The sequence below is a fragment of the Vombatus ursinus genome, unplaced genomic scaffold (assembly GCF_900497805.2).
Source record: "Vombatus ursinus unplaced genomic scaffold, bare-nosed wombat genome assembly UNPS02014781.1, whole genome shotgun sequence".
Taxonomy (NCBI): domain Eukaryota; kingdom Metazoa; phylum Chordata; class Mammalia; order Diprotodontia; family Vombatidae; genus Vombatus; species Vombatus ursinus.
In genome coordinates this window covers 38,487,847-38,510,702 of record NW_020954559.1, presented here as the reverse complement: position 1 = coordinate 38,510,702, position 22,856 = coordinate 38,487,847, and the positions used below count along the sequence as shown (strand labels likewise).

Sequence of the window (22,856 nt, the reverse complement as noted above, 5' to 3'; positions counted from 1 at the left end):
TCACCTCCTCTTTTTGTTCTTCCTCTTTCCTCTAATATACCTTACCATTTTGATTCAGAGAAATGTAGATAGGGGCAGTTAGATGGCACAGTACGGGGCAGCTAGGTGGCGTACCATAGAGCACTGACCCTGGAGTCAGGAAGACCTAAGTTTAAATCCAGCCTCAGACACTTGACACTTACTAGCTGTGTGACCCTGGGCAAGTCACTTAACCCCATTGCCTAGCTGGAAAAAAAAGCAGATACTTTTGAATAGGTCTTAGTCAAATAAAACTTTTTAAAAATTGTTTAGGGTTGCTAGATTTAGTAGAAGAACAAGAGGTGAATCCAGCCTTTCCCCTTCTTCAACCAATCAATCAACAAGAATTTATTAAGCACTTACTATGTGCCAGGCATTGTGTTGCTTGCTGGGTATATGAGTGCAAAAAATGAAACAATCCTTACTGCCATGAGATTACATTCTAATGAGAGAAACAACAAGTATATATAATTATATATGCAGCATAAATACAAAGTTATTAAATATTCATATGCACACAAAGTAGATAAATACAAGGTACTATAGGAAGGAAGGCTCTTGAAATTGGTGGGATCAGGAAGGGCTTCATGAAGAAGAGAGTGAGTTAGATCTTAATGGAAGAAAAGGACTTATGAGACAGGAGTAAAGAGAGAGTATATTCTAGGCATGGGTGACAGCCAGTATAAGAACATGGAGATGAGAAGTGAAGTATCGCGAGTGAACAGAAAAGAGGTCAATTTGTCTGAATCACCGAGTGTAGAAGGGGGAGTAAGGTCCAGTAAATCAGGAAAGGCAGATTGGGGCCAAGTTGTGCACGGTTTTAAAAAGCTAAATCGAGTTTATATTATATTTTTCAGACAATAGGAAGCTACTTCCTCATTCTCATCACATGACTGGCCCATCTTTGGCCAATCCATTCAGTCTAAGAGTTGCATGGTCAAATCTGCTTTTAAGAAAAATAAGCAACAGTGTATATAATAAACTGGAGTAGTCAGAGACTTGAAGCAGGGAGAGAAATTTGGAAGGTGTTGGAATCATCTGGTGAAGAGGTGGAAAGGGTCTGAACTGATGGTGATTCGTCTTACACGTATATTTACTAAATGTTTATATATCTTGGATACTAAACGCTTATCAGAGAAATGTGATACAAAGTATTTTCTTTCCATTTGATCACTTCTTTTCTTATGCTAGATGCATTAATTTTGTCTGTAAAGCTTTTCAGTTTCAAGTAATCAAATTTATCTATTTTATCTTTTGTAATTGTCTCTTTCTCTTGTTTGGTTAAGAATACATCTCCTATCCATAGCTGTGAGAAGTACATGATGTTTCTCTTCTAATTTTTTTAAAGTATGATCTTTAATGTTAAGGTCCCATATAACCAATTGCCTATTGGATTTTTGGATGTCCTGGAGACATCTTAAACTGAACATATCTAAACTGATTAGCTTTCCCCCTAGATTTTCCCATCTCCATCCCTTCTCATACTGACCTCCTGTAGATAAATAAGTGTTAGCTTGGGGTGGTTATAGTCTATCCTCTATCTAGGTGCCTGCAGGAGCTACACAGGCAAAATTCCTTCTTACTCCTCAACATCTTTACACTCTTTATCTAGATGACTTCACGGTTGCGCCAGTTTCCTCTCAGCAGGGGGACTCTAAGCTGTAGCGCAATGACCAGTGGGAAAGATTCCCCCTACCCCAACCTTCAACTTTTGTGTGTGTGTGTGTGTGTGTGTGTGTGTGTAAAAGTTTGTAGCACAGGATTAGCAGGCATGGATGAATTGTGATTTGCACTGCAGATCTTGTTACATTATTTTTCCTCTCCAAACTTAACCTAAACTCCCTTATTTCTGCTGAGGGCATCCCCAGCTTTCTAGTCTTTCTCAATCTCCTTGTCATCTTTGACTCTTCACTCAACTAAAACTGCTTTCTTCAAAGTTACTGATGGAAGGCTAGCAGGAAGCAAGCATTTATTAAAGGACCTACAATGTGCTGGTGACGGTGCAAAGTGCTTTACAAATATTATCTCATTTGATCTTTGCAACATCCCCAGGAGGTAGGTACTGTTATTATCCCCATTTTTCATTTGAAGAAACTGATGCAGATGGAGGTTAAATGACTTGCCCAGGGTCACACTGCTAGTGTTGTTGTTTAGTTGTTTTTCAGTGTGTGACTCTTTATGACCCTTTTTGGGGTTTTCCTGACAAAGATGCTGAAGTGGTTTGCTATTTCTTTCTCCAGCTCATTTTACAGATGAGGAAAACTGAGGTAAACAGAGCTAAGTGACTTGCCTAGGATCACACAGCTAGCGTCTGAGGTCAAATTTGAACTTAGGTCTTCCTAACTCTAGTCTCAGAGCTCTATCAACTGCGCCATCTAGTTGCCTCAGCCAAAGATATCTTAATTGCCAAATCTGGTTGCTATATATTTTTTTCCTTTTAGATAAGGCAATTGGGGTTAAGTGACTTGCCCAGGGTCACATAGCTAGTAAGTGTCAAATGTCTACTCTGAGACCAGATTTGAACTCAGGCCCACCTGACTCCAAGGCCGAAGCTCTATCTAATGCGCCACTTAGCTGCCCCAGGTTGCTTTTTCTTAATCTTATCCTCCGTGACCTCTCGCTAGCATTTGATAGTATTGACCTTCCTCTCTTTCTGTATACTTACTTTCTCCTTTCTGGGTTGCTGAAAATAATGTTACGTGTGGCACATATAAAATATTATCATACTTGCACATTCAAAAACCTTGGAAAAAGAATATGCTAATCTATTTAAAAGTCTTCCAAATGAAGAGCTTCAGTGGGTTTTGAATACATTTGTTAAAAATATAAAAATACAATATCTTCTAATTAGTTTGCAAGAATAGTCAATTGACATTAGAGAAGATGGAAATTGACTGCATTTCTACAAAAAACTTTTATATAAATGTTGAATGTGATTGAAAAGTAACTACCATGATTTAGTAAGGGCAATCAATGATTCATTTCTTCCACTTAGATCTAGGAGTCTTTGTAAGGTATATTTTTCAGCCGATCGCTGTTAAAACTACCAATCAAAATAAACTAAATTTATAACCAGACTTTGAAAAGGCTGTGTCAACAAATGTCATATGAAGATTTTCAAAAATAGTGAAGCATGGTCAAAAACTTTGTTTTCACTGAATATATCTTTACTGATAATAATTTTTAAGTGAGAGTAAAAAGTTTTACCTGTAGTAAATAAAATAATATTTTCAAAATATATCATTTTTATATATTCAATAATGTATAATTATTAATATAATAAGTGATGCATATGATTTACAAATAAGTAAATTGGGGTGTACACTCAAAAATGTTTATTGAAAGAAGTTTTTGATAAAAAAGTAGTTTAGAGACCACTTCTCTAGTTAAATTAAAAGTTTTGAGGCTAGAGCCAGGGTATTCATAGCTGTAAAAAGCTGTGACCAGTTAGAGGAAGAATTAAAATGAATGAAATGTGGCATAGCTCATGCCTGGAGTAGTGGATAGGAAACTGGCCTTGGAGTGAGGATGACCTGGGTTGAAGGCCTGTCTCTGACACATCTTGACTGTAAGACCCAGGGGAAAACATCTAAACTCTCAGTGCTTTAGGTAACTGTCTAAGAATTTAAGTTGGCTAGAAGGTGCAGACCTTCAACCATAACAAGAGTTTTCTCAACTTTGAGTTTCCTATACCAGTGAAATCAGAGGTCTTGTTCTTTTTCATGTTCTCCTCAAAACAAAAAAATGGGAGATATGCATCAAAACTTGAGGATCTTGAGTTTTTCATTCTATTTCTGTACCAACAAATGGGCCTTTGGCATTTCCTCTGGAATTTGAAGTTTTGTTGTTCAGCCATTATGTAGTACTTCTTATTCCACTAAAATTTTTTAATGGTCTGGAGCATTCTCATGACATCCAAGGACAGGTTTTATCACCCTATTTTGTAGAGCTTGGTCTAGCAAGGTCACTCACAGTATCAGAACAAGGGTCAGGTCATCCCTAGTTCTTTCTCCTGGACCTTGCTATCAGATCATCTGCTTGGACTTTATGAGTTGTGATTTTCTTATTGTTTAGCTTCTTTAAGATCCTTAGGAACTTCCTGTAGGGCTTACTCTGGGTAAAACTGTTAAGTAGAAGTTTGTCTTAAGTATTAGCATTTATCTTGTTTGTACTTCCTCTCTTTCAGTTTCTTCCCCAAAAGTATCCTCTTGTCTGAGACCAGGTCTTACTACCCTGGGGCCCTCAGCCTATCCCTCCCCTAGCTCTCCTGTCTTCTAATTGTACATTAAAACATCTTACCTCCCCCCAGCCTCAGTCCTCCCTAAGCTGTCTCCAACCACTCAACATTTGTAACTGGCATATTCCTCTCACTCTCTCCATCGACACTCACCTGTCCTGTGTCTTATTTTTTTCAGAGCCAGGAACTCAGTGCTTTCCAAGATGTCAGCTAACTAATGCTGTAGCTTCATCCAGATCTGTAACTAGGGATTCTTGTGTTAAGGACAAATTAACTTGATTGGGGGTATGGACAGGGGCCCAGAAGACTATTAAATCACTGATTTAGCACTTGGTACTAAGGCAGCCTATTCCTGAAAGCAAGGCTCTTAACTTTTTTGGTGTCACAGACCCCCTTAAAAGTCTGGTGAAATCTATTGATTCCTTCTCAGAATAATGCTTTAAGTCTTTAAAATAAAATACATAGGATTACAAATGAAACCAGTGATATTGAAAGGTATCAAAAATTTTTTTAAACCAAGTTAATGCACCCAAAGTTAAGAACCACTACTTTAGAGAATTTAGCATGAGACACTCAGAGTGTTGGGACATGGAAAAGGTGATCATCATGAGGAGAGGGGATCATGATGACAGGATTACAGGGGTGGGCATGAGATGTAGGGTGTCTGTCACCATAAAAAGGAAGATCACCCCCACCCCAGACATCAGCACCTTGGGCAAAATCCTAGTCTTATCATAGTAATTTCAATTCTGTACTCATCTATCAAATGCACAGACTGAATAATCTGTCAGGTTCCTTCCAAAGAGTTCTATGGTTTCAATTCTAAGAAATTAATCCATAATAATATGGATGGGGTTCCCTTTGGTAACATACATGGGGGTTAAAAGTTGCCTTCTAAAAACATTGTCCCCTCAAAAAAATAAAGACATTGTCCCTACCTTTTGTACCTAACTCAAAGCAGTGACTTTTGCATAGTGGGAATTGCAGGCTAGGTCATAAGAAATGGTACTCTTTGACACAAAATGCTTAGGGGCTGGTTGGGGTCTTTAAGGCCTAATCTCATTATTCAATGTCAGAAACTACTTGCTTTGCCCAAACATAGAATAGCTCTCACCTACAATGTTATAATAGCTCAGAAATTGTTATTCTTATGGTTAGAATGGATAAAATAATGCTGGTAATCAACCAACACCATAATCATCCTGGAAGGGATATCACCGTTCCCTCTGCGGATATCTAGGCCCAGTTGGAAGTTCCCATTCAACTCCCTATTGGATTGTGAGATCCTTGTGTGCAAGGACTATTTTTGCCATTCATTTTATCCCTAGAACTTAGTGCCTGGTACATAGTAGGTTTTCATTCATTCATTTATTTTTTAAACATTTTTATTTAAAGTTTTGCATTCCAAATTCTATCCCTCACCTCCCCCCTCAAAGTAGGTTTTTTTTTTTTAAATTTTTTAAGGCAGTTGGGATTAAGTGACTTGCCCAGGGTCACACAGCTAACAAGTATCAAGTGTTTGGTCTGAGGTCGGATTTGAACTCAGATCCTCCTGACTCCAGGGCTGGTGCTCTATCCACTGCGCCACCTAGCTGCCCCTCAAAGTAGGTTTTTAACAAATGCTTGTTGACTTGATTTGCTTTTCCCTAATTAGCTAGTGGTTTGTGTGAAATATGCCGAGCAGAGGCCTGAGGCTTTAGGTTTTTCTACAGCTGTTCTGGTGTGCCTGGAGAAGCAATCGGTACTACAAATATCCTCAAGTGGTACTGACTGGCCTGATGCTGATTGATAGCTAAGCTCACCAGAAACATTGGTAGAAAGTGGGAGGAGGAGTGGTTTCTTCTTTCTATATTTGATGTGCCCATAACAATGAAATTTCTTCATGCAACCCTGCTATGACCTACGCTAAGGGGCAGCTTTGTGGCAAAGTGGATGGAGTGCCAGGCCTAGACTCAGGAAGACTCATCTTCCTGAGTCCAAATTGGTCTCAGACACTTACTAGATGTGACCCTGGGCAAATCACTTAACCCCATTTGCCTCAGTTTCCTCATCTGTAAAATGAGCTGGAGAAGGAAATGGCAAACCACCCCAGTATCTTCGCCAAGAAAATCCCAAATGGTGTCACAAAGAGTCAGACACAACTGAAATGATCAAACAACAAAATGACCTACCCTATAGGGCCATCATACATGGCTGATTAAATAAAACATTGCCAAGTAAAGAAAAAGACTGTGCTAATACAAAATTTTAAAATTTTATTTTTAAAAAGGCACTTCTTATGAAACAGTAGGGACAGTCAGGATACTCTATATGTCTATCAAAATGTGATGGGAGTTCTAAAAGAAAATCTATCCAAGCTGGCAAGGGTGAGGTGAGAATGAGTCGTCTAGACAGGAATTTTCCCACTTCAAATTGAATAAGAGAAAACCAATGTCAACAACAGACCAAATGGCAATTTAGCAATTTAAGGAAAACCTGAAGTGGCATCAGAATAATGATATTGCGCTGAGAGGGTATGGAGTTGTGCTGAATCTTCTCTTTTGAGACCTGGAAACCTAATCACGGATTCAAACCACAAAGGAAGAGCATAATCACTTGAGTAGAATTCTATTTAATCAGAATGTTCTGCAGTAACTGGAAGCACTTGGCCAGATGAGAAGGATTAGAAGGGGAGCTGACCACTGACTGAAGCCTCAGCCAGTTCTACAGAGCTTTCCTTGTTCTCATGGATTTTTTTATCCATCCAAGGAAGGCAGTGACTTTTGTGTAGATCCCGTATTTCCCCTTCCTGGCACATCCTTCTCCCCAGCTGACAATTCCAGTGACAAAATAAGTGTCCTTATACTTGGTCACGTGTGGGCCGCCACTGTCTCCCTCACAGGCATCCTCAGGTTTGTTTTCGTAGCCAGCACAGAACATGTTGGAGGTGATGGTGAAGGTACTGGACAACTTGCACGTGTTCCGATCAACGTAGGGGACTGTGAGCATCTTGAGTACAGCGGAAGTGCGGCCTTTCTCATGGACGCGCCCAAAGCCGCTGACGATTCCCGTCTTCTGATTCATCAGGACTGACTCAGCCCAGTCCTTTTCTGGTAAGCAGGCAGGAGCTACGTTCTGCCGGAAGCGGATGGGTTTCTTTAACTTGATCAGAGCAATGTCGTTGTCGTAGGTTTCTCTGATGAATCCTTTGTGTGTCAAGATCTTCTCTACTTCGTGGGCCTCTTCATTGCCGTCCTCAACTTCGGTGTTCCGTTCACCTATGAGGGGGTGATTAAGAGTCCATGAGGTCTGTATTAGTCTATTTTCGTTTAGGAGGCTTTTGTGATCATGAGAGTTTTACTTCCTAATAACAACGATAGTAACAGCAGCAGAATTTGGCTAGTGCTCATTTCACATACGCTATATTTTTGATCTGATTAGACTACAAGTTCTCTGAGGGCAAGCTCTGTACCTTAGCTAAAGTTTGTATCTCTTCCAGGGACCAGCACGACAGATGGCAGGCATTGAATATGCATTTGTAGAACGGAATTCAGTAAAGCAATATTGGGAGGTAGGTAATTAATTAAAAGGGTGCAGATTTTTATAGCACTTTTCTCATAGAGATTCTATGGAAGGGATAATAAAGAGACTATTATCCCCATGTTATAGATAAGGAAACAGATTTATAGAGGCCCATGATCACATAACTTGTAGGTATTAAATAAAGGATTTAAAATCTGGCTTCCCAACTCCATGTCCAGCACTTACTTTATGCATGTGGAAACTGGGTCTCAAAAAGTTTAAGGGACTTGCTTAAAATCATGTAACTAAAGGGATAAAAGTGAAGACTCGGACTCAGGTCTTCCCATCCACATCCATTTGTACTATGCCAGGGTAGAGATGAGAGTGAAGTTTTAGCTTTGCAACCTGCAAGCTGGATAACACGTCTTTTTTCCTTTCTGGGATTTGGAATCCTCATCAGTAAAATGAGAAGGATATATTGTTGTTCAGTCGTGTCTGACTCTACCCGTCACCATTTGGGGTTTTCTTGGCAAAGATACTGGAGTATTTTGCCATTTCCTTCCCCAGCTCATTTTACAGATGAGGAAACTGAGGCAAACAGGGTTAAATGACTTGTCCAGATTCACACAGCTAGGAAGTGTCTAAGGCCAGATTTGAACTCATGATGATAAGTCTTCCTGACTTCAGGCCTGGCATTCTATCCACTGCACCACCTAGCTGCCACCATAGTTACAGTAGATAATTTTTAAGGTTCCTTCTAGTCCTAAATCCTATAATGTCACCTTGTATTTCTTTTGTCTCCCTCACAATGCTGGGTGTAGAAGTCCTTGGTACATAACAGGTCTTTGGGAAAGGCTCACTGATTGATTCACCTAGGCAGCTAGTTGGTGTAGTGGCTAGAGCCGAGTTTGAATCCTGCCTTAGACACTTATTAGCAGGTCTTCTTAACCTGAGTGTCAATTCTTTATCTATGAAATGAAGGTAATAATAACACCTGCTTCACACAGTTGTTATGGGGACCAAATGAGATAACATGGAAAGTGCTTTGCAAACTTTAATGTGGGGAAGGGATGGGAAGGAAATAAGCATTTATGTAGCACCTACTATGTACCAGACACCGTGTTAAATACTTTAAAAAATATTGTAGTAAAAGTTCTATATAAATGCATGCTGCTGTTGTTATTGTTATTATGAAAGCTAGCTATTGTTATTATGTTATTTTTATTATTATTTACAGAGAAACCATGCTCCCTGGTGCTACAGAAAAAGGCAATTTTATCTAAACAACCAGGAACCGGCCAGATATGGTAGCCCATTTCTGTAGCTTTTGCTCCTGGGGAGGCCGAGACTGGTGGATTACTTGAGTTTGGGAGTTCTGAGAAGCACAGGACTAAAGGGGTCCGCACTAAGTCCAGCATTAATATGATGAATTCTCAGGAAGGGGGGGCGTCACCAGAAAGTCAGCCAACATTTATTAATTGCCTACTGTATGCTGGGCACTGTCCTAAGCACTGAGCATACAAAGAAAGACAAAAGACAGTCCCTGTTCTCAAGGGTCTCATCGCCTGGAGGAACAAACTGTCCCAGGTCAGAAAAAAGGAGCAGGTCAAAGCTTCCATGCCAACCCCAATATTGGAAATGGGCCACAGGTGGCTGTTGTACAGCTAGCCTGAGTGAGATGGGGGCCCAGTCTCAAAAAAAGATCCCAAAACAAAATAAACAAAACAAATAAAATAAAACACCCAAAAAACAATTAGCAACCGAAGATGCATCTCAAACCTCTACCAATTCTTGATGACTTAAGATGAATTGCAGAGTTTGTAGATTTTCCAGCCCCTTCTCCACCCTCCTACCATCCCCCTGGTTCTGGCCATTTAACTTCCCTTTGCCCAAAAAATAAGCAGGAAGTGGTCACATTGTGTTAGAGCTAGATGCAGAGTTTGTATTTCATGAGGACCTGCTAAGTGATCGTGAAAGTAGAAGAGAACAATATTTGAAAAACAAGTTAGAGTAGTGTAATGACCAATAGACTCAGAATCAGATGATCTGGGTTTTAAGGATGCACTCCAATGCCTTTTAGTTGTGCCACTGTGGGCAAGTCCCTAAGCTTCCATTTCCTTATCTGTAAAGTGTGAATAAGTAATAATTGCAAAATTTGTAGGATTAGTGGGAAAGTATTTCATGATGCTCCCCCCACCCCACCTCCACTCACTTCCTTTAGTCTAGACCCATGATTTCATCCATATGGAGACATCCCAGGATGGGGAAGTTGTCTGTCACTTCTAGGCTTAGAGATGTGCCTGGGATCACTGGGAGTTTAAATGGCTTGTCCAGAGTCACATAGCTGGTAATCATCTTCCTGGCTCTGAGATGTCCCTCTAACCACTGTGCAGCATTGCCTGTCCTAAACCATGAAACACTTCATGTATGTAAGCTGTTATAAGTGAAAGAAAGTGAGCTGCTTTGGAGTTAGCTTTAAATTTGGATACCCACTTGTGAAATGGTGTTGAATATTTATAAGAGAGAGAGAGAGAGAGAGAAGGAGAGAGAGAAAGAGAGAGGGAGAGAGAGAGAAGGAGAGAAAGAGGAGAGAGAAGAAGAAAAGAAGAAAGGAAGGAAGAAAGGAAGGAAAGGGAGAGATAGTCACAGAGAAAGAGACAGAGACAGTTACAGAAAGAGATAGAGGTAAAAAGAGAGACAGAGCCAGAGAGGAACATAGAGACAGAGACAAAAAACTCACGTGAACAAGCATGTGGGTCACACTTACTATGGTTGTGGTGGCTGAACTAGATTCCAACTACAAGTAGTACAAGACATCGCAAAGCCCTTTGCTGGATCAGCCACTTTTTCATCTGAAGAGTTCTTTCTGATCTGTGGTTTTGTTTTTAAAGAACCATGTTAAAAAAACAACTAGTATATGTGTATATATACCTCAGTGCATGCATAGATAGATACACGCATATGGACATAGATACATTTTTTTGGTCAATAGTGTGGGGACCCTCTGGTATGGAAACTCCATCAGATACAGATCAGCAAATCCTATGTAATTTATAGTCTCAGACAGTTGCCTGGAGCCATGAGAGGTTTAGTGACATAAATAGTATGTGTCAAAGACCAATCCTCTATCTACTACTTCATGCAATCTTTCATACTAAAATGCATTTGATTATTTTTCATATATGAAGATGGCACTTTGGAACAGTGCAGATATGAGAGCCAACAAGGGAAATAATATTCAGGAAAAAGATACAAGAGTTGGTCATAGAAAGCAATTCCTACTTCCCTTACTCTCTCCCTTCCCTTCCCACAACTGCCCTGTAGAATGTAAGCTCCTTAAGGACATAATGAGTTGTATATAGTAGGCAATGGATTGGATCAGAAAGACATTCGCCATGAGAGATTTGTGGCTGTTGCTCATATTTCCTTCAGTCACTGAGGTGATCCAAGAATTGTAGTCACTTACCTACCAATACTTGGAATCTCTTCAATGGGAACATGCAGTGAGCAGCAGAAAGGACAAAGTATTCATTCAGTATTGTACCTCCACAGAATCCTTCTTTGTTCTCATCTATGAGAAGAGCCTGCAAGGAGAATATCATTAATTTCAAAATAAATATTCAAAGAAAAGGCTGGACATCTCTCTTTTTATTGGAAAGGTAGAAGACCATACACAGGGCATAGAAGATTGGTTGCAAATGTTGTCAGATGAGATCCCTGAGTGAGTTGGTCTTGTTAAGCTGTTTTAATTTGTAACAGGTGAAAGCACACTGGCTGATTTAGGGGGATATATCCAGAGATTACTGTGATGTAAAAACAAAAGGCATCAATAAAATTTTATCTAAAAATTAGAATAGAATGTAACCTCCTTGAGAGTAGATACCATTTCGTGTTTGGCTTTGTATACCTGATACCCAGCACAGAACCTGACACATAGTAGAAACTTAATAATAAGTGTTTGTTTGCTTGATTGATCAAAGGGAAGGCTGCTGAAAGCAAAATCATCACTGTTCCTAAAAAAAAAAAAAGAAAGAAAGAAAGGAAGAAAGAAAGATAGAAAGAAAGAAAGAAAGAGGCAGCTCTGGCTGAACTTTGTCTATTTGATTAGCATAGCAGTTCTTAGCATAATGCCTGGCACACAACAAATATTTATTGTTTGATTAGCTTGTATTTATAAAGTCACATGAAGTGGAGGGATTGTAGTCCTCATACTAAAGAAATCACAGGGGACTTTTTGAGTTAAAATTATTTTTTAATTACAAAATTACAGATAGTTTGAAACAAGTTTGGATCAAAATTTATGAGACCATATGGGATGGAGGAATTGGATTCTCCATACTGAAGAAATCACAGGAGTTTTTATGAATTAAAAAAAATTTAATAAAGAAATCACAGATAGTTTGAAACAAGTTATGGGTAGCAGGTGATTTGAAGGTGCCAGTCTATTGATTCCTTTAGGTGGGAATTTATGATAAAGTACCTCAAGGGTTGAGGATAAGCAGGGGTGTCCTAGTCAGTTATGTACTGTTGTAGGTGGCCTGTGAAGGTCCTTACCACTCTGGCATCCTGGGATTCTGATCTAATTACACAATCTGAGTCTTGCCTCTACTTACCTCACATCTGAACTATTGCCAATAACTTCCTCATTAGCCTCTCTGACTCTGGCCACCTTCCTATTCTAATCTATGAAACTGTAGTGTTATTCTTCCTAAAATGCCACTTTACTCATGCTATTTCCTGATGGGAAAACTCAAAATGGTTCTCTGTATTAGTTTATTGTATTGATCTGAATGCTTTACCCCAAATCTTCCTGAGTGAAGCCTGTCTTTAGAATATGTTTGTTATGTGAAGAGTAGGGACTTTTTTTTCTACTTCTTTAATATGTTCTCAGCATCACGGGCTGTGGTTGTTACACAGAACTACGCAGTACTTTTGAGAAAGAAAAAGAGAAAGTTTTTGTCTATGTAGTGTAATTTTAGGGACATTAGAGAAGTTGTAATGCCCCCAAACACTTAGCTCTCTCAAGTGCTACAGAATCTAAAGTTCAGCCATAAGAGATTAATCTCCTTGTATTTTCCTTCCTGCTGCCTGCCTTTAAAATGCAAATATTCTGGAAGGGATAACATCAAATTGATTCACAGTTAGTGACATATCACATTTTCCTTTTTTATCGTTTTCCTTTTCATAGGAATAGCATGAGGGCTCAAGTGCCTTGGGGGAAAAGATGCACAAAAAAGGCTGGGAGGCAGAGGCACCAAAGACAAACTTTAATTATCTCATCATTTTGCCAAAGCTTGGTTCTGGTACAAAGACTTTTAAATCACACTTTCTTTATCAGAAAGCCAATAGCTCATATTTCCATAGTGCTTTACAATTTACAAAGCTATCACAAGAACCCTGAGAAATAGGTAAGCAAGGATTATCATCTCCATTTTCAGGATGAGGAAACTGAGGTTAGGAAAGTTTTAAGTGACTTGTCCCATGTGACATAGCTGGTAAGTTGTGGAGACAGGACTTATGATCCTTTCTCTACTACTCTAGGCATTTACCAGTAGATGCTTTGGGATACTTCAACAATTATCATAGATCCATGTTAGCTCTGTGTGAATCAATGAATTAATGACTCTAAAATGCTCTGAAAATAGAAACTATTAAAGTCTTTCATTACTAGAGTCTAGCTAGCAACTTTTTTACATTTAATTTTTAAATTCTGAACCTAAGCACCAAAAAAAAAGGAAAATTTCCATATCTGCGGTTGCCACATGAAAAAGAATTGTAGGTGAAACTGAATCTTTTTTTCATATCATGTGGTTTTTTTTTTTAAGTATAGAGTAAATTCCACATGTTAACTTTCAAAACTGTCCTCCTTGTGCTTCCTTCTGAACTTTCTTCTGTTCACTTCTGTTAGTTTTTTAAAAAGTTGAGAAGATCCTTTTTTTTGGGTATCACTATCTCTTACCCCCTCCCCCTAGTAAAAAACACTTTCCTGCCCAATTGAAAATTGAGAGGGAAAAAACTTGTAAAAAATACATATAATCAAGCATAGAACTTTTAAAAAAAGGTCTATTAACTCATAATCTGACCTACTTATGTATACCATCTTTCCAAATATTTGGCAGTACTTTTCCCCTCAAAATAGAAGTAACGAAATTATTCAAAACCTTAAACTGGCAAAATTTCTACCTGATAAGCAATATTTTCTGATGAAAATTCTAAGGCTGTCAGCACTGAACCATGGTTATGGGATTTAGCAACTGTTAATACCATTAATGAAAGTTTTTATCATGTCCTTTTTCTTCCTTCCCCTTCCATTAAAAACAGTTCATTCTCTGCTTGCTCTCTGCAATGGTGAGCAGTTAATAGCATCTCCTCCCCAACACTATTGTTACCTAAAACTAACACAGTCTGCCATGCAAAATCACAGAATAGTAAAAACAACAACAAAAATTAAAACTTGCTAAAAGAGTGAATTTCAGAAAATTTAAGTCACAACCTCTTCAAGATTTTGCTCTTGTTCTTTTTGCCTGGACAGTTCTCTTTTATTAGACCTTCCAAGCTCCACCTATTGAAATCTTACCCATTCTTCGAGGCCCAGCTTCAATGCTACCTTCTCTATGAAGACTTTCCTTGTGTTCCCAGACAGATGTGATCTCACTCTCCTCTGAACTGCTAAAGCACATCTTATCTTTTTTTACTTGATGGGGTTGTTGTGATGAAATCTCTTCACAAACCTTCACATTATATAAATGTGCCATTATATGAAAAATGGTGTGTGTCTGTGTGTGTGCATATGTGTATGCTAGGTGTGCATTTGGTGTGGTGCTATGATCACCCACGCCTAGCTTATTACCCTACTTTCTCTAACCTACAGAGAAGCAGGCTGTCACTTCATTGATTAATCAAATAACCAAGTATGGAGGGTAGTATATATTTTGGCCACCTGATGGCGTTACCCTTAGGCCAACAGCCCAGTGGCTATATGAGGGGGTATTCAGTGCATATATTCTGATTTCCCAAAGGCTGCAATTTCTCCCTTTTTCCATAGAGGGCAATCAGCCTTCATACTCTTAACCTATTCTCTCTCACTCAGCAGAGCTATTGAGTTCAATAATGATCTAGGAGTATGATTTAATATGCACTCCAAAATTATTTAAATAAGTTAATTACTCTCCTTTGCTCTGAGGCCCGACCCTGCATTTGGCAAACCTGTCACTCCTGATCAGATGATGTCTTTCATAAGATTTAGATGGTTGAATTGTGACCAGATGCTGAAAAAAATAGGAAAATTTGAGAACTGGTTTGAATGTGGAAAGGCTGGCCACACTCAGAAAAATCCAGCTTCAATTACCTCCAGAATATCTTCTTATGTATGGGCCACTAAAGAAAAAGTTGGAAGAACTCTGATCAATGCAATGCCAATCCATGATTCCATGGGACCAGTGATGAAATATGATATCCACCTCTTGACCAAGATTCAGAGGGCAGAATGAGACTCCTTGAATGAAAGAGCTCCTTGAATGAAGGGATTATTTCATTTTTATGTTTCCTCAAAGCCTAGCATCATTCCTGGCACGCAGTAAGCATTTAATACATGTTTATTGATTAATCAATTAGTTTGAGGAGCTCCTTTTTAAAAACTACCTTGTTTTGAAGATCTAGCTTTTTGTATTCTTATAACCCTCTTTTTCACTGAGTTGTTGCCTTCTAACATGGTGGATAGAGCACTGGGCTGGGAATCTTTCTGAGTTCAAATCAGGCCTCAGACACTTACTAGCTACGTGACCCTGGGCAAGTCATTTAACCCTGTTTGCCTCAGTTTCCTCATCTATAAATGAGCTAGAGAAGGAAATGGCAAACCATTCTAGTATCTCCGCCAAGAAAATCCCAAGTGGGGTCCACAAAGAGTCAGACAGGACTGAAATGACCAAACAACAACAATGCCTTCTAAAGATATGGTACCAATGTTAGGGTAAGGAACAAATACAGAACCCTGTATTTTGTAGGCCATGCCTATAAGTATTTGCACAGATGTTTTTATTCTCTTGTCTTTCTTCCTGTAAGAGCGTTTGGCTAAGACAGAAAATTCTTAGATCATAGGATCTCAGATTTAGAACTAGATGGGACTGTACAAGAGGTCACCTAATCTAACCCTCTGATTTTACAGATGAGGAAACTAAGGCCCAAATTTTCACAAGTGGCAGAGCCGGGATTTGAATGCAGGTCCTCTAGGCTACCAATCCAACATTCTTCTATTTCCATCATACTACCTTGTTTTACAAAGTGAAATTGACCTAAGACAATAGTTCTCTTTGGCTCAACACTTATCACAAGGATAAGGCTAGCTTAGATGGTAACACATATTGATGGGACATTTTGACCATTGATGACCACTTTAGTTAACTTCATGGAATTGAGAGGTATCAAACCATATTTTTGACTTAACAGCGTGGGTACAAGACACAATTACCTGCCACGGACATTCTCCCTCGTTGCAATTTCTTCCTCCAACAATCCTTATTAAATCATCTCCATCATCTTCGGTTTCTGTGTAATTTGGGAAGAGTCCATATAAAGGATTCTTTGTGGGAGCCAGGGTCTCTGTCTCTAATTCTGCAGGTAGATTCTCATATAAGTCTGCAGAAGGGATACTTTGCATGTCAGGTTTTGGGGCTGACCTCTTCCTTCTTTCTACTGTGTGTTTTCCACATGGGTAGGGTTCTGAAAGAAAAAAAAGAAAATGCTAGATGTCTGAAAATGTCCCCAAACCAATGCTCCTGCCACAGTTAGCTTCAGAGAGCATTGCAGTGATCCTGTCTATCTCTTGACTTTCAAAGGGAGAATCTCTTAGACAGCTTCACAAACTATGAGCAAATTAGTTCTTAGATCGAGTTACTCTGGGGTTGATTGTTCAATTGTTTCAGTCACAACCTACTCTTTGTGACCTCATTTGAGGTTTTCCTGGCAAAGATGTTGTAGTGGTTTGTCATTTCCTTCTCCAACCCATTTGACAGATGAGGAAACTGAGGCAAACAAAGTTAAGTGATTTGCCCAGGGCCATACAGTAAGTGAGGGTCTGAGGCCAGATTTGAACTTGGGAAGATGAGTCTTCCTGACTTCAGGCCCAGTACCCTATCCACTGTGCCACCTAGCTGCCCCTGGGGTTGATTATCCCAAGTCTTTTCCTCCTTGCTCTTGACTATTTTTGGATATTTCCCTGGCAGGGGTAGGAGGGGTGAGGGGATGGAGGGTAGGTGTGGAGAGAGAAGTAAAGTATACATACGTAAAAAGCAGCTTATTAGGGGAGAAAGAAATAGAAAATGATTAACTTTTTTACTTTTTAAAGTTAATAATAGAGAATAGGAAACTTTATTCAGTAGATGCACCAAATGATGAAAATGTCCTCACTAAAGTTCTACTCTGATGCCTCATTGTGGAATGGTTCTCCAGAGGCTTGGCTAGCTAATAGTAAGAGCTCACATTTAAATAGCACTTCAAGGTTTTCCAAAGGGCTGGACATATGTTATCTCATTTCAACCTCACAACCATCCTATAACTCAAGTGTTGTTATTATCCCCATATTATAGATAAGGAAACTGAGTCTAGGAATGGTTAAATGACCTGCCCAGAGTGACACAGCTACTAAGTATCTGAGGAGGAAGTTGAAATCAAGTCTTTCTGACTCCAGGTCCAGGTCTCTTACCCCTTGTACCACCTAGATGAGTACAACATCATGCTGATAGGTCCTACTAAACTGGAAAAGCTAGGAGTACTACTAAATGAAGCTAAGCAACAGGTTGGCTGCAAGATTATAATTTTTTTTTTAGCCAAAGTGACTTTTAAAGGGGTGGCATAGTAGATACAGTGCCAGGCCTGGAGGCAGGAAGACTCATCTTCAGGGCAGCTAGGTGGTGCAGTGCATAGAGCTCCAGCCTTGGAGTCAGGAGGACCTGAATTCAAGTGTGGCCTCAGAAACTTAACTAGCTGTGTGACCCTGGGCAAGTTACTTAACCCCGATTGCCTCACCAAAAAGTGGAGGAGGAGGAGGAGGAGGAGGAGGAGGACTACTTATCTTCCCAAGTTCAAATTCAGCCTTAGACACTTACTAGCTGTGTGACCCTAGGCAACTCATTTGACCCTGTTGGTCTCATTTTCCTCATCTGTCAAATGAGCTGGAGAAGGAAATGGCAAATCACTCCAGTATCTTTGCCAAGAAAACCCCAAGTAGGGTCATGAAGAGTTGGACACAACTGAAATGACTCAACAACAACAATCACCAAATCATAAAGGGTCCTCATAAGGACCAAGTCCCAGACCCTTGAAATACCTAAAGGCAATAGGAATATATTCCAGTCCTATATGTCAGTGAAGGGAGGGATGGACAGTAGAGACATAGACAAGAAAAAGAAGGAGGATGAGGAGGAAAACATTGAGAGGGAAAGGGACATGAAGAGGATTATGAGAAGAGATGGGAGCCAGGGCAAGAGGATGTCCCAGTTATATACCCTGGTTCCACCAGACCCATATTGGGACACTGCAATGGGGACAGGTGTGAATCAAAGGCTTTTCCACTCATTATTCAGTTCTAGGTCAAGAAGGATTTCCAGGAAGGATTTGTGCCCTAACCTTGGTGTCAAGGGATATGTTGTGGGACGGTATGGCTGTGCTTTTCCCCAAGAAGGTAAGGACACTGCCTAAAACAGTAGTGTTATACTCAAATAAAAAGTGGGGCCACTAAGCCATACATTAGGATCTTTGCTGCATATTGACTTTGAAAACTACATAAAATATTATCTATATTCTATTGTATTTTTACTTATTTTGTTAACTATTTCTCAATTACATTTTAATCTCGTGTTGGCTACACTTGGAAGTATTGTGTGGGCTTTGTGTTTGATGTGTCTGGCCTAAAACAACTTCCCTTCCCTTAATAAACTATCATGAATCCATTATTTTTTTTGGGGGGAAGGGCAACTTTTTAATAGATGATACCATATTGAATATTCAAACTACAGACTATATAGAACAACATTGTGGAGGTGATCAAAATTATGTGGGAACAGGATGCAGTTCATATCATCCACATCATCTTGTACTAGATTGGTACCAAGGATGCTTACAGTTAACCTGAGTTTCTTTTGTGCGATATCTTCACTATTAAATTTTAAGCTCCTTGAGAGCAGGGACTATCTTTATTTTTTCTTTTCAATGGCCTGGCAGAGGGTCCCAACACCAATGAAATCACATTTTCTCCTACCAGTATTTTTTTCTAAATCCATCCCAGATGCTGTGTTGGTGTTTAGACCACTTATTAATGCAATGCCATTTCTCTATAGGAATCTCATTGCCTGATGTTACCAGATCATGGCAACATGGATCTATTATTAATGAATTAATTTATACCATCATTGAGCCTGTTTATGTTTTAGTTTGCACTGCCTCTCAGGAAAACAGTAATTACAATTCTTGCTTACATTTACATAGTGTTTTTTCTCATGGTGTCTGTGTGAGATACACAGACCCCATGTGTTAACATCTTCTTTTTACAGATAAGGAAATTGTCTAAGATAGGTGAAGTGATTTGCCAATATTTATTGCTCACTATGTAAAGTGCCCTTTTGTTGCCAAAAAATGCATTACTACCAAACTTCAAGAAATGGCTGCTTGTTCTGGTGTTTAGGGCTTTGATGAACAAGTCCATGTTCATCCCATCTTTATATTTCTTGAGATAGACCATGATTTTGTGGGTTGAGTGCTAGACTGAGTCAAGAAGACTTGGGTTTGAGGCTTACCTTAGTACTGGACACTTAACCAGGATAACCCTGGTTAAATCACTTCATTTCTCTCATTCACAGTATCCACCCATAAAATGAGGTTACATCTACGTCACAGGTTCAAATGAAAAAAGTCTGTAAAATTTCTTACAGATCTTAAAAGAGCTACATGTTGGAGAAGTGAACTGTTACACTGAGCGAACATCCCATCCAAATCCTCATCTTTCAAAGAACTCTCCTCTATCCTTATCCCCAAATCTCTTAATCATTTTAATTGCTTTCTCCTTGGGACGTGTATTCCTTGGAACTCTCTACATCTGGCTTCATGTCTTTTCTTTACCTTTCTGAGTGGTTGCCACTTGAATTTAAGTATCCTCTGGTTTATAGCTACTTTGGGAGCCCATTTGTCCCACTACCAAACCATTTGAGAATGTTTCTGTCCCTCCCAACTGATAAACATCACTGCTCTATTCTCTGTTTCCGATACTCTACCCCTCTCATAGACTTAGAGCTGGAGGGGAGTTCTGAAGCCGTCTACTTCAAACCCCTCATTTTCAAGGATGAGGAAATGGATACCAGAGAAGTTAAGTGATCTGCCCAAAATCATCCAGATGGTAAATATTGGAGCCAGGATTTGAACCCAGGTTCTTTCAATCCAGAGACCTTTTCAATGAACTACACTGGGTCTCCACTACATTGGTTTTCTAGAGAAGACATCCCCAGTTACCCCTGCTGTTTCATAGACCCACACAACTTCCTACCTGCAGGGATACAGGATTTGCTATCATCTCCCAGGCTGTAGCCACTGGCACAGCTACATACTACGGTGCTCTTTTCTTCTTTGCAGAAATGTTCACACTCTCCATTATCCAAGCTGCAGAGTGTTAGTTTTGCTGCCCAAGAGAGAAGCATGTTAGACTTGGTGGAAGTGTCAGTGTGGCCCAAATTCAGGTTATTTCTGTGCCCTAGGGGAAACATTAACCTCTCCAGAAGGGGGATCAAGAGCACCTGGCTGCCATGTTGTGTTCCCATGTCCCCCAGTTCTGAGAAGTCTGAGGTCTCTGAAGTTTTAATCAGCCAATAATTCCCCCCCATCATCATCATTAACAGCATTCTGGTGTGCTGGGTGGAAGACCTATAGGATTGTAAATTTAGAACTGGAAGAGATCTGGGATATCAGCTGAATCAACCCTTCATTTTATAGATGGAGAAACTAAGACTCAGACATAGCAAGTGACGTGCCCAAGGCTCCATATCTGGTAAGTAGCAGGAACCAGACATGACCCTCTTGTGGTCATCTGACTCCATCTAATGTCCTTTCCAGTGCCCCATGCTAATCCTATCCCAACTTTACTCAGTAACCTTCTACAATAATTTTGTGCTTATTTTGTGCCTTTTGATATTTTGTTTTGTTTTTGCTTGCATGTATACTTTGAGGACTCAAATCTAACACTGGAGGCAGGAAAGAAGGGGGTTGCATTACTGGGGCAATATTTGGTTATATTACACTGACCCGCAAAAGTTAGAGTGAATACAATATATTTATGGAACCCCCTAAATTTTCCTTGTAAATATTTTACATAAGCTTGTTTGTATGCATATTATTTCCCCCATAGAACATAAGCTGCTTGAGGGTAGGGACTATTTAATTTTTGACTTGGTATAACCAGTGCCCAGCAGAGTGCCTGGAACCTAGTAGGAATTAATAAATGATTGCTGATTAATTGATAATTCTGTTGCCTGGAAGTCCTTCCATAGTTAGACTGTCTCCAGAGGACAATAAGTGGTTTATATACATAGCAAGATATACTTGGTGCACATAAAAACATGCCCCAAATTCCTTATTTTGTTTAATGAGGGACATTCCAGATTTCCTCAAAAGTACAGTTATCCTTTCCACATCTTGGGCATTAAGGGTGCGGAGCCCCCTCAAACTGGAAAACCCATGTAAAATTTTTTGGTCCTCCCTTCATATCAGAGAAGAAGTCTGAATTATTATGGTATTAAAAGATAAAATATATTGATATTATACAATACCATATATATATATATTTTATGCATTTCTGAGTTTCTAAACTTTTTCTATATCATTTGTTGGCCTTTGTGTATCATCTGTGGTTTCTGCAAAACTCCTCCCAAATTTCCACTTAATTTCTTATGGTGACCCTTGATATATCAAAACTATGATGGGGAAAGTTGCAATGTGGAAGGGATAACTGTAATCTCTTTTTGTTCTTTAGCAATAGAAATAAACACTAAAATCCATTTTGGATGAAGAGTTTTTGGTTTACTGATACATTACCCTCCCCAAGGTCCCACCTCCTCTCCCTTCTTTTCCCTTCCCTCTGCTACTCTTCCCTTCCCACTCCAATAGTCCATTAGTACAGATAAAAGAGTTCAATGTAATTTGCAAATCTTTAAGGCATAGCGTTTAAGACCTTGTGTGTTAATCTGTTCTCCTTCATCCCTCTTCTCTATTGCTTGTCCTTTTAATAATATCAGTCTTTAAGGCACTATGATAAATAGGACTTACAAAATTCACAGTTTTTGCCTTCATATCCTTCCATACATATGCAGGTGTATTCACCAAGGCCATCTTTACAGTTCCCTTGATTCTGACAAGGCTTGCTTTCACACTGGTCACCATCTGCAAAGAAAAGCCTTGGAAACCAAAGTTTGCAAAGGTTTTCCATCATCCCTAATGGAAACTCCTTGACTTTGCTGACAACATCACTCTCAGACAATCCCAATGACCTTGCTAATGGTTTCCAACAGAACCTCATCAACTAATTTCTAAGATCAGGCCCTTACCCTGTCACATCAGTATGTTCCCTCTGTGTTTGTTTTCACATGGTACCCCACATTTGGATGTGAGATTAATGAGGTGTAGACTGTTATTGGGATACCTGACTTGAACTGGGCTCTTTTCAAAGGGAGGTTTTGGTGTGGAAAGGCAAAGCTATTTAGAGGTGGGAAAACAATGTGACTTGGTGAAAGGGAAATCAAAAAACATTTATTAAGCATCTACTATGTGCCAGGGACTGCGTTACAAACATTATCTCAGTTGATCCTTACAACTACCCTGGGAGGCAGGTGGTATTATTACCCCCATTTTATAGTTGAGGAAGCGGAGGCAGACAGAGGTTAAGTGACTTGTTCAGGGTCACACAGCTAATAAGTGTCTGAGATGGGATTTGAGCTCAAATTTTCCTGATTCCAGGCCCAACATTCTATCCGCTACCTCACTTAGGCATAAGGGAGTATAGACATCATTGTGTTTTCGTAGTGGGTCTCTAGGATTCCTTTGCAAATGGCACTCTACTTTCCAA

The 22,856-nt window shown here is 39.5% G+C and overlaps 1 protein-coding gene across 1 annotated transcript in view; it reads right to left on the bottom strand.

Moving 5' to 3' along the window:
- Positions 1–6,490: 6,490 nt before the first annotated feature.
- Positions 6,491–22,856, bottom strand: part of LOC114046233 (coagulation factor X-like) — a 26,896-nt gene continuing 10,530 nt past the window's right edge. The window contains exons 4-8 of the mRNA XM_027866476.1: positions 22,061–22,174; positions 20,289–20,420; positions 16,224–16,474; positions 11,223–11,340; positions 6,491–7,512 (exon numbers count right to left, since the gene is read on the bottom strand). Of these exons, the coding sequence (XP_027722277.1) occupies positions 6,959–7,512; positions 11,223–11,340; positions 16,224–16,474; positions 20,289–20,420; positions 22,061–22,174 (1,169 nt within the window). The 3' untranslated portion in view covers positions 6,491–6,958. The remainder of the gene's footprint in view (positions 7,513–11,222; positions 11,341–16,223; positions 16,475–20,288; positions 20,421–22,060; positions 22,175–22,856) is intronic.